The sequence below is a fragment of the Thermobia domestica genome, chromosome 7 (assembly GCF_964235325.1).
Source record: "Thermobia domestica chromosome 7, izTheDome1.hap1.1, whole genome shotgun sequence".
NCBI classification, from domain to species: Eukaryota; Metazoa; Arthropoda; class Insecta; order Zygentoma; family Lepismatidae; genus Thermobia; species Thermobia domestica.
This window is the reverse complement of record NC_137460.1, coordinates 159,528,743-159,541,601: the sequence shown is the minus strand read 5'-3', so window position 1 is coordinate 159,541,601 and position 12,859 is coordinate 159,528,743. Positions and strand designations below refer to the sequence as shown.

The 12,859-nt window shown below is 33.4% G+C and overlaps 1 protein-coding gene across 6 annotated transcripts in view; it reads right to left on the bottom strand.

Annotated features, from left to right (window-relative positions):
• The window catches only part of Not1 (CCR4-NOT transcription complex subunit 1), a 225,256-nt gene that overhangs the window by 156,739 nt on the left and 55,658 nt on the right, over positions 1 to 12,859 (bottom strand). For 5 of the 6 annotated variants that reach the window (XM_081765495.1, XM_081765494.1, XM_081765493.1 and 2 more), the window contains exons 11-16: positions 12,156 to 12,314; positions 11,391 to 11,506; positions 7,561 to 7,711; positions 5,140 to 5,500; positions 4,401 to 4,579; positions 2,935 to 3,059 (exon numbers count right to left, since the gene is read on the bottom strand). In XM_081765495.1, the coding sequence (XP_081621621.1) occupies positions 2,935 to 3,059; positions 4,401 to 4,579; positions 5,140 to 5,500; positions 7,561 to 7,711; positions 11,391 to 11,506; positions 12,156 to 12,314 (1,091 nt within the window). The remainder of the gene's footprint in view (positions 1 to 2,934; positions 3,060 to 4,400; positions 4,580 to 5,139; positions 5,501 to 7,560; positions 7,712 to 11,390; positions 11,507 to 12,155; positions 12,315 to 12,859) is intronic. The other variant, XM_081765497.1, reaches the window with a different exon arrangement.

The window sequence follows — 12,859 nt, the reverse complement described above, 5'->3', positions numbered from 1 at the left end:
TTGTGAATTTCGGTAAAAATGACTAAAACCGTGATATGTTGTAGATATTGTCATCCTGAGAAAAAGACTCAATGGACATAACCACAAATCACTAATCATTTGGTCACTACAAGGCTACTTTCTTGATGATAGCCGAGTATAACGATGTTGTGGATTTCGGTAAGATTGAGTAAAACTAAGATATGTTGAAGATCTCATCATGAGTAAAAGTTTTAATAGACATAATCATCGAATTATGATTGTTTGGTCCTACAGGATAAGGTTTCCTAAAACAGCTGGGTATAACTATATTTTTGATTTCGGTGTAAATGAATGAAACTGTGATGTGTTGTAGATGTCGTGACCCTGAGACAAATTGTCTAGGGCTTTCCAACGTTTTCCTTTGTCCTCCAGGGTGAACACCTGAATGTTGTCTGTGCTTAAATGATGTTGGCCGCTACTCTTCCCATCCATTTTTCCGGTTGTGGGATCGGACTTTTCAGGGTTTCATACAATCTTGTCAAAATTCCGGAGTATCCTTACCATCTGCTGTTTTAAAAAATGTGGCCCCGTAGTTGCCATATGGTTACTGATTGGTGGTTGTGTCCATTGAGATTTTTTCTCAGGATCCCATCATCTACAACATATCACAGTTTCAAGCAACTTCAATGAAGTCCAAAACAACGTTACCTCTTGTTCGGTTTAAAAGAGTGGCCAAATGCTCAGTGATGGATGGTTCTGGTACTTCAGACTTTTTCTCAGGATCAGAATATCTACAACATATAACGGTTTTAAGCAATTCCACCGAAATCCAGAATAACATTACCTTCTGCTGTTTCCAAAACTGTGGCCCTGTAGTGGCCAAACTGTCAGTGATTGGTGGTTGTGTCTGTTGAGACTTTTTCTCAGGATCAGAACATCTACACAGTTTCAGACATTTTCATCGAAATCCAGAATATCACTTTCTTCGGCTGCTTTCAAAAAAGTGGCCCTGTAGTGGCCAAACGATCAGTGATTATCCTCATTAAGACATCTTATCAGGATCACAATATCTACAACATATTCATTCATTTTTACAAAAATCCAGAATATTATCTTCGGCTATTTTCAAAAAAAAAGTAGCCCTGTAGTGACCAAACTGCCAGTGATTTCTGGTTATGCCTGTTGAAATTTTTTCTCAGGATCAGAACATCTACAACATATCACAGTCTCAGTCATTTTCATCGAAATCTAGAATATCACTATCTTCGGCTGTTTTCAAAAAAGTGGCCCTGTAGTGGCCAAACGATTAGTGATTGGTGGTTGTGCACATTGAGACTTTTTCTCAAGAACACCATATCTACAACATAACATGGTTTTAAGCAATTCCACCGAAATCCAATTTTCATAAGGATTGTGCGGGGCCCTTTGTCATTTCGAAGGGGGCTATAGCCCCTGCAACCCTTTTCTCGGAAAAAACACAAAACCCATATTTCCTACTTTGAAGTCATCTTTGCATCAGCAGAGTTTTGTTTCTTTAAATTGGCCCTTTTAATCAAGGGAGCCCTTCTTTGAAATTGGGACCTTTGCCCCCCTTAACCTCTTCTCCGAAAGAAACACACACACACACACACACACACAAAAAAAAAAAAAAAAAAAAAAAAAAAAAACGTGTCGATTTATTTTCGGTCTACTATATATGTACCAAGTTTGAAGAAAATCGGAGACGACAAACCGTTGTGAAGCTACCTCCTTTAGATTTTCATTTTTTTGGCTTGACCTGTTCCTGCCCCAAAGTCTTCAATTATTTGAGTCCACTTTGGCTCAGACTCATTTATACATAAATAGATATCAAAGATACTTCTCATTTCACTAAGCCGTCTGTATGGACCCCCCCGCCCCCGCGCACAAACACACACAAAAAGTACAGCATTTCGATGTATTTTATCAATAGTAAACATTGAAACGAAACAATATTTAGAATTTTTCTTTGATTGCAATTACATAACAATAATAACTACAAAAAAAAGCATAAACATTTATAAACTTATAAAAAAAAAGTTGCTTTTGTAGTATAATCTTTTCGAGTACTGAATGGGGAATTTAGGTCTGAATATAATACGAATAATATACGGGAGTGAAACGTGATAACCCACAAATGTGTGTTCAACGAGATTTTACAAACACTTACACTTTTACGAACATTTTTCGGTTTTTGGTTTAAACCAGCTGGCTTTTTTTGGAGGAAGAAAAAAAGATCGTTTAAACCTTGGTTTAAACCAGCCAACCCTGGTAAAAATTATTTTTCTCTCTCTAGTTCCCTGTAACACCTTCCTATTCACATTTACCTTTATTACTGCTGAGCTATCAAAGAAGAAATAATTGGAATTTTTATCCTTCATTTAGTGAGAATAGTCTCTGCAGTTACTTGGTAACTGGTACGACGAAGATAATTCATTTCTCTACATTTTGATAGTTGTCATAAATTTATTTCCATTTCTCAAAACTTTTTGGCAAAATTTCGACTTAAAGACATACTTCAATCACATTAAAAGTACGCAAACATATAATATGCATAATTTTATACGTTCCATTTTACAAGATATTCTTTTGACGTTAACTATCTAGCTTCTATTAAACGAGGAGACGTAATGAACAAAATAGTCTGCTTAAACCTTTTAAGGCAGCGAATGAGGTGGTAAGAGTGAATTCTCTCTTCCTAAACGCGGGTGTGCACACTGACAGCATAAGAGTACCTTGTTTTACACAATACTTATTATTTCTTCCTGTTATCTTTTATTCCTTCCAGCAATATCTCGATTTAAAATTTCGATTCAACTTTGGTTTTAGAATTCGTCAGATAAGCTAATTTCGATCACTTCCATCTCGGTAATTTCTGATTTCAATCAATCAGTTCACATATATTCATTATATATGAATAAAAAACTTCTAAATTTTTCAATGATTTTTTCCTACCTCACCAATCCATGTTCTATTATTCCACCAAATAGTTGAGCAGTTATGTGCAACTCTTTATCAGGATATTGCGGAAAAAATCGATATTCTTCGAACAGATTTCGGAGCATGCAGCTGAATACCTCCTGCAAAATCAAAAACCAACATCATATTACTAAGAGTCATTGCGAAGTACAAAATATGCAAATAAAGTTAATGAAATCTAGTAAATCAAATATGATGCAAACAAGTTAAGGGTTTATTCTTTCTACTTATAAATAAGATATATCATTTTCTCATCATAATGCCCACCTTGGTGGTCTATAGTTGACGTGCGCGCACCGGTAAAACAACTTAGGAATCTGAACGCATGTCAGTTGTTCAGACTCTATTTAAACTTAGGTCCACTCTCATACAGCGTCGTGATGAAATGGACGCAAAACTCTAATCCAATCAACCAATTTAACATTATAATGTATCAACTCAAAAGATGAATTTCGTGGAGAATCCTGCTTATTACTTCTTCCGTTGTATGTTTACCAAACAATGTTATTGCTCTCATTTGAGACTGACAAAGAAATCGCCTAAAGTAATTATGTTAGACAGGGGATTAACTAAATATACACAGAAAGGAACACTGACACAATAAAGATAATAATAATAATAATAATAATAATAATAATAATAATAATAATAATAATAATAATAATAATAATAATAGTTTCACTAAGATGTGTAGTATGAGATCTTAATATTTTAACGTGTTTTGCGTTTTTAAAACAATAGATTTGAACGATTTTGATACGTATTTCTCAGGATTGTTCATTTAAAAAGTTAGCAAAACTAACACTTCAGTACAGAAAAGGTCTTGCTTCAAACACGTTGTTAAATGCAAACAACTCAATCTAACCAACGATTTTAAAAATATGTACACTTTCAGTGTTTCCACCTTCCCGAAACTAATACCGTGCTGAAAGCCAAAGTGGAAATGATCAAACATATCGAAGTAAAAACTACAATTTTTAGGTCAGAGTAATAATATTGATTCTAGTGTCAATAGATAGTCATAAAAACTGATACTAGTTTCGGTCGATATTTACAGAATATTCATTAAAACTCGACTTACCAATTCTAGCAATATATGGCGTCCTGTGAGTAATGTATCTCATTGTTTTCTATTTACTAATGATCTCTCTTCTACTTTATTTTTCATAATATGCGGGAAATTTACAAATATATTTTTTTCTTAAATACAAGTTAAATGGTTTTCTTAAATATATATATACACAAAGCAGATTTGATGAACATATGAACTGTGTTGCTATAAGTTTTTAACCAAACTGAAATGATTCATCTGTTGAATATGGTCTAGAGCTTTGGTTAGCTTTTAAAATGAGAAACGACCATTTTACATTGAATACAATCCCTTCTGATTACAAGATAAATTTAAAAGTAAAAACAACGGATCAAGGCAGAATTAGCCTTACCCTTTCTCTCTTAATGGGTGATTCCTGAAATTTCTTCAACATTTCCAAAACCTCGTCTATTGACAACGTTGGATGAGGAGGATGGTTGTATATCCTCTGAAAATAGCTATTAGCTTCATCTTCGATTTCCTTGGAAACAGCCTGAGGCATTTCAGGGAATATGTTTGTGCTGTCACTTCCTGAAAAAAATAACATTCATATATTCAAATCAGTAACTGTAGCAAGGTATTTTTGTTCTTATACTATTCAATTTGATATGAGCCTGAAGAACACAATCAAAATTAAACAGGCTTTTATTGTACCGTTTAAAGTGTTTCTCCTAAATCAACCAAAAACCCTGCATTTCTTCCTTTTGTGGGTTTAGAAGTAGAATTCCAGGAAAACCATCACTAAATCAAATTGGAACAATTGATCAAAGTATAATTCGGACTAAGGGAAGCTTCAAAATAACATTTCAATACGAGCATTTAATTTCAATATTAGTAATATGAAACCACACAAAAATTATTACCGATTTTTTAAAAAAATAACACTAGTTTACTAACCACAGACTAAGAACAACGCTAGAATAACTAAATTGGATGCTGTACTTCAAAGATTCTCACTCCGCGTGCCAGACGCCTACTGTTATCCTGCAAAAGCTATTTATTTTTAGTACCTGAAAACATTTCTATTCCACAAAAGCGGGGGTATAAAATTTGTTCAACTAACTAACTGCAAAAACTATTGATACTGTTACCTAGTCGAGATTTTTCCACTCCTGGTTGTGGTCCTATTCGACCCAGTGTACCAATACCACTCACTCCTACTCCAGACACTAATGATGTATTAGCAGGTCCCACTTGAGTTCCAAGAGGTCCTGAGTGTACTTGCGAAGCCAACGGGATCATCGGGAACGGACTCTGTGATGGACCTGGTGCGGATGGACCCATGAGACGTGATGGCGAACCTGGGGTTGACACCAAAGGACCTAAAGCCCCAGGCAGATTGAATGCTGAACTGCTTGGAGTACCAAGACCTCCAGCTGCTCCACTTAATGACAAACTAGCCAAACTCGTTCCTAGATTCGCAATTGGATCCACCTGTGTGGTAGAAAATAACTGCAAGGAAATATTGTAATACATAATAGGAACAACTTAAGTCTAGAAAATTCTACACAACAGAATTATTAGAGAGATGCATTCGTCAACTTTTATTCTTTGCTGCATCAAGTTCAAGATTCCATATAATTGGACGAAAGATTAAAATAATTTTGAAAATGGATATTACTGTGATAACCGAAGGTACTCTCATTAAAAGATATTTAGTAAAACTAAAGTAGAATAACTTCGCCTACTCCGGTCTTCAAAATTTCATTAAATATTATATTAATAACCCAATTGAAATCTCTAATAGTTTATAAATTCACTACCAACATTATTCGCTATGCTCCCCATGCTTCTTTTTCTCAGAACTTTTGTAAATAGCTCAATAATAAACGACGTCATGCTCTGTGAAGTACGCTGTTTAATGCTTACAAAACTTCCCTAATAATTGTAACGACAAAAATTCACGCTTGTTGGTAATCAACACAATTAAAATGCAATAAGTGGTATGCATTTATTATAATATTGATTCATCAAATGAACTTATTATCTTTTCCACGTTGCAGAAATGAACTTGCCCAACAATGAAGAAGTCCATCTTCATTCGTGCATTTTTGAGCTAAGAGAAAAGGCCTGGAAATACCTATCATTTAATATCATTTCGAAGATACCAGAATTCGACCTTCCAAATTTCCAGTGTTGTTCATTATCTTTTCCACATTTACGAAAATAATACAGGAAATAAAAGAAGAAATAATACGAGTGTTGGTAAATTTGGCATTCCATAATATTTTCTTCATGCTCTAACAGATTAAACTATCACAATGGATGATAATTACGTATTTTATTTATACAGAAAAAGTGCTTTAACACAATTTATTCAATTAAATCTAGGTTGCTTGTAAAGTGATCTTATGTTAAATGTCGAACTTTTGCTTATAGCTATCAGCGCTGTTAAGCCAAATAAGAAAATGTTCTACTGGGAATGCATACCCTAATCTTGACGCTTTTTCTCCAATGGTTGAGAATGATGAACGATGTCAACAATCATCTTCCAACTTTCGTCCAAATTGCCCATGTCCAAATTTAATTCCTTCTTCCGAATGAATTAATGAAGAAAAAAAGTACTGATATCTTTCTACGAATGGTGGTTTCTTGATCAATTTTACGTTATTGAAGTTTAGTATGTCACCAACCACTGAGAAAGCGCAAGATTTAACATTTATATTTTGTGAAGTAGCACGAAGTTTTTATTTACTAGTGTATATATTTACAGCTTTTATATACCACTGTAAGCGAAAATTCGACGTTTAATATGATTTTCTGAACAATCTGTATAATACGTTACTCGCAAGATAAAGTAGTTTGATTTTATAATCTACTAACTGAAATGCCCGTTCTTTGTACTGGAAATGTACGTTTATAAAATTATTATTCAAGCAAAAATGTTAACCCGTTCCCGTCGTTACTTGAGATATATTCAACCCAATCTTCTATGAGAAAGTAGTGTAAAATCGAAGTGATTTTTTAGGAAGTTCTACAATTTTATGAGAGAAATACTTCTCGAACTTTACAGTTTTATTTGACTAAACTTGAATTCAAGTATCATCGAGACTGTCACCACTCAACTTTACGATCCCGAAACTATGGATTCGATACTACAATCGGTCATTTTGGATATTTTATTTTTCACTCCACCTCTCGTAAACTTTGACTTAAACGGCATTGAGAATCTCAGGACCCCGAAAACTATGGATTCTACACTAACGTGGTTCGTTTTGGATTAGTTTTACATGCCACACCATCTCACCCTTAGGATGCTGGGGTGTCATCCCCGTAGTATCCCTCCCCCTCAGACTGTAGCAAGCTGGACTGAAACTGCTTCAGGCGTTCCAGAATTATGCTGGAACATATACATACGTACATTCTCATGTACGTATAAATGTACGTATACGTACACTTTCATGTATGTATGTACGTATACATACGTACATATATATACAGATAATAATAGTTTTGAAGAGCAAGTTAAGTATCTTTTGAGTTTACTGTTTTAATACAAACTACTTACTTACCTGGCCGCTCAATGATGACGGGTTAAACGCTGGTTCGATTCCCCTATGCGTTCGTACTACTCCCGGAGGTGGTTGACGAGGTTTGCTGAGAAGTACGTTACAATTTGCTACCATTGTTAATATAGCTTCAGAAAGATCTTGACTGACATTACTAGAAATAAAATAAATAAATAAATAAATAAATAAATGAAATATATAAAGAAATAAAATATACTGAAATAAAATGTTACACTATTCAAAATTGAACTAGAAACCTATTAGAACAACCTAGTTCAAATCATATCATTTCTTTAGAATAATATAACAGTACAGGGAATTCATTAAAATTGGAAAATTTCATTTCGAAATTACTTAAAATGTTAAAGTATAAATTATTACTTATTTATAACGATAATACAAATAAACAATTTCACTACAATTGATTACTGGATTTAAAAATACCATATAATAATAATAATAATAATAATAATAATAATAATAATAATTATTATTATTATTATTATTATTATTTATTATTATTATTATTATTATTATTATTATACCTTAGTCCCTGATTTAAAATCGTTAGAAATTTTTCTAGAAAGTCATGATTTTCTATTTTTGTTCATCTGTAGGTTTACTTTAACTTAAAAGTTGTAGATGAATATTAGATTAAAAAAAAAAAAAAATCACCTAAACGTTTTAAAAATTGCTTAGGATTCGCACAGCTATATCACCCTCAGACCTCTCGTATATACACATATATAGACGACCGGAATCACATCAGTATAATAATACATACAAATTAATACTTAGCTTCCTGTGACATGTAATTTTAAAAAATGTACATTTCTGTGATACGTTCACATAGTTTAAATTATCGTTTATTATTTTAAATTGTGGTTTGTTTTAACCGACATAGTACTCTGAAAATGAGTATTAACAAATTAGTAAGAAAACAGAAAGAAAGTTTTTGGATATTCTTAAAAATGTTTCTTTGGAGTCTTTTGTATCAATGAATTTACTGTGTCCCACTTTGGCCTTTCACGTTAGTCTCATCGCAGCCGTTGAAAATAAATTGAAAGGGAAGAATATAACCTGGTAATGACAGTACACTTATGAACACTTGAGTCGAAAAATTTATGATTCTCAAATTACGAAGCATACGAATACCGGTAGTTCGTTTCCTCAACATCACTTAAGTCTGAGATCAGTTTTTCGTTAAGCCATGAAGTTTGCAGATTCCAGTTTTAACACCCCCCCCCCCCTTTTTTTTAAGGTAATTTGTAGGCTTTCAGTCAAGCAGCTACAGTACCAACACTATTGACGCTAGGATCATGGTTCGTACTTTTTTTTTTTTTTTTTTTTTTTTGTAATGAAGTAGTTTCCAACTGCATCAGTCAAATTTCCCTATTACGTACCAAATGCGAAAAATTCCCGCCGCTCAAAATGGGGAAAGGGGATTTTTTGAAAAAAAAAATCCTTTTATAGCGAATTTCTCCGCTCAGGTATACGACACGCACATGCGAATGGTACCAAAAAAAAACTTTGCTTCATTGTGAAAATAATGAGGAACGAAGAATGTACGGGAAAAATATTCTTGACGCTATAGCCGATTTATCAATTTTCATTCGATAATACATTTTCAGTAAATTTCTATCCAATCTGTTTCAGCATAAAGACTAATCATTGTAGGAACATGAATCGTACCTCGTTTTGTTCGGCATGAATCGGCCTTTCGAACGGTATAACTTGCATATCCCTATCGTGCACTTGACGGGAGAAAATTCCCCCAAAATGGACATTTTTGTAAAAAAAAAAATCCCTTTTTAAAATGTTGGGCCCCTCTGTGCGCCCCGGGTGGTAATGCTCAGCGCCCAAAATATTTCGAAATATACTACATAGTGTATGTAACAGGGTTGGCTGGTTTAAACCAAGGTGATTTAAACCATGGTTTAAACCAGCTGGTTTTTTCAAAAAAAAAAAAAAAAAAAAAAAAAGGTTTAAACCAAAAAACAAAAAAATGTTCGTAAAAGTGTAAATGTTTGTAAAATCTTGATGAACACACATTTGTGGGTTATCACGTTTCACTCCCGTATATTATTCGTATTATATTCAGACCTAAATTCCCCATTCATTACTCAAAACGATTATATTACAAAAGCAACTTATTTTTTACAAGTTTATAAATGTATATTTTGTGATTTTTTTTTTTTGTAGTTGTTGTTATGTAATTGCAATCGAAGAAAAATTCTAAATATTGTTTCGTTTCAATGTTTACTATTGATAAAATACATCGAAAATGCCGTACTTTTTCGTGTGTGTGTGTGTGGGGGGGTCATACAGACCCCACGAGAGGCATTTAGTGAAATAAGTATCTTCGGTATCTATCTATGTATAAATGAGTTTGAGCCAAAGTGGACTCAAATAATTCGTATCTTTATTCACTTTTCTTATTGATATGCAGATTAAGTCGGTGTATTGCTTTAATTTGGACCATTAAAAGTCGTTGTTAACTAACTTGAACTAAATTAGTTCTTCTGTACTCCGTAGTACTTTGAAATTGTTCATATGTAATTCTGTGTAATGGTTTCACTTGTGCAACTGTTTATCTTTTTGTCCTTCTGAAATGACTCCTGACAGTTATATTAAGAAGCATGTAAAGATCAGTATAACGTTTTTTTTTTTTTTTTTTTTTTTAAATCAGGATTCCTTTGTGAGTCAGTCGGCAGACGTATCACATTTGTGGCCAATTAGTCCTGGTTCTGAGTTCAAATGGAGGACAATTTCTCTCGGATGTAACTCGAGAAGCGGTTTTGATTCCGCTTTAAGCTTATGTGACCCCTTCGAGCATAACCCGGTTGTTGCATAGTAACATCAAGGCGAAACACTTATTTCTGTCCATATATGATATGAATATATAGAGCAAATCATTTAAACCATAAACACCTGGTTTAAACCAAAAAAAAAAAAAAAAAACTGTTTTTTTTTTTTTTTGTTTTTTTAAATAAAAACCATGGTTTTTGCCAACCCTGGTATGTAATAACTGTACGAAATACTAATCTCATATCTTGAAAACTAAACTAATTTACTAAAAATGTGTAAATAAAACAAGAATTCAAACATTGGTAAGTTTCCTGGCACATTTCTATTTACTCTAGGATCATGATTTGTATTTAGCTTTGTTCCAAATAAGAGTAGGTTTCCAACGGTACCACTTCTAATATGTCTATATGTCCCTGAGGGGAGAAATTTAGAAAAAAAGGGAAATTTTCTCCTAAAAAATCCCTTTTTTGATTTTTCCGCTTCTGGTAAATAGTAGGGAAATTTGAGTGCTATATTTGGAAACTGCTTTATAACGAAACCAACGAGATACAAACTGTTTCTAAGATTAATAGGGATGCGTCACGATTTTTTTTTTTTAAAAAAAAAGCTCTAAAATTTATCCTTTTTTAAAAGCCGCCTTCGTTGTTTGTGACGTCACTGCCACCAGGCATCTCACACGTGTATGCAAAATGCCCATAAAACACGTTCTTTGATGCTTCCATACTTGAACAAATGCAAAAAACCCGGTGTGGAAAGCTTGACTAGATATTTATAAAGCAAATTCCGAAGGTCGACGCCATGGCCTGTATACAGGCCAAAAAATTTAAGCGTTAACGGGGAAGCACGTATATTAGATAAGATAAATAAACAAACAAAAAGATACCTATTCCATGCCACCCCTACTTTATCCCTCATCTTTACTATTATTAATAGTTTTCACAATGCTCTCCGAGCGAAAATTTGGAAAGTAACTCGTTAAGTAAAATGACTGGTACAGTTTTCCACAGTTGGTAACACATACATACCCCGCACAAGCTTGAAGGCAGGCCAACATCGTAGTTAAAGTTTCATGAGGCAACTGTGCCGATTTTGGGAGATTTTCTTCCTTCACTATACTACCCATAATCTGCGGACATCGGCGCTGTAAAATAATAAACAATAAAATTAACGATTTCGTAGTTCAAAGAAGTAAAATTTCAAATACTGTACTACAATTACCAAATATTGAACGGGCAGATAGTATAAAAGAATAACATTAGGACAACGAGCTGTAGTACGGCCTATTAACAAATCTGTGATCAGGCAATTACTTCCTTGTCACTGTTGGTCGAAACTCATCTTAGGGATACATTCTTTTGATACTATTATTGTAATTTTCCATAAATTTCTATTTAACTTTCAAGCACCAGTAAATTTTGTGATATAAAATACAATGAGTCACTGTTCATGCGAAGACACTATGTATCAAGAAATACAACTAGCTGAAATTTTAATATTTTATGAATTTCAAATTCAAACTGCCTTTAAATTTGAATTAATTAATGGAAATCTCCAGTCAACTAGGCTACAGTGAATTCATGAATGTGTTGGTATTTAATTGCATTAAGAAATTATCATCACCCCACTATTAAGGATTGCCAACTATGTTGTAACGTTATGGTTATCATCAAACTTGTCACTACAGGATTCTCCATATATCGCACGGCTATAAGATCTTATTGAATATCTGATTTTAATTAGGAAAACCAGTAACTGTTTGTGTACATAATGTAATGTAAGGAATAACTAACCTGAAGGAATTTTACACATGCTGAAATAAAAGGCTCTCCATGCTCCCTGATCTTATCTGTCAACCATTTTTCGAGCTTCAAATACTCTCTCCTCGATGCTAAGCATGCTAGGTCAATTACAAATGGGAAAGACTGAGCATTCAATAACAGAGAAAGAGCCTGAAACAAAAAACACACATTTTGAACTATTTATTCTCACCCACAACACTTACTGAATATAAATAAACTACTGAGTATTTCTGTGGTCTGACCATTTTCCAGTAAATTTCTTTTATTAACTAGACATCTTATCAATGATTCCTATTCTACCTTCGTTTTTCATTACCGAGTTTATTTTATTTTATTATTATCATTTTTTCCTTTGACTGTTTAACATAATATCCGTTTCCACTAGAGACCTGAATCAATATCAGTAACTAACTTATGAGAGACAAATTCACTGTTCAGCAAGAAGTACATGAGCATGCACGTGAGAGGCCGTGTCTTTAATTATTTCTGGTACATATGCACAAAACACTAGAACTATAACGAATACGAAAGTTGCAAAATTATAGCCTCATTTGTGGTAAAAGTTCTATTTCATTTGGACAAGACATGTCTCCGCACATTATTAAGCTAAGTGGTAAAGCGTTCAAACATAGTTCTGACCCATCAACTGCTGTGTTTAGAAGAAAATTCGCACATATACCCACTCTCTTACACAA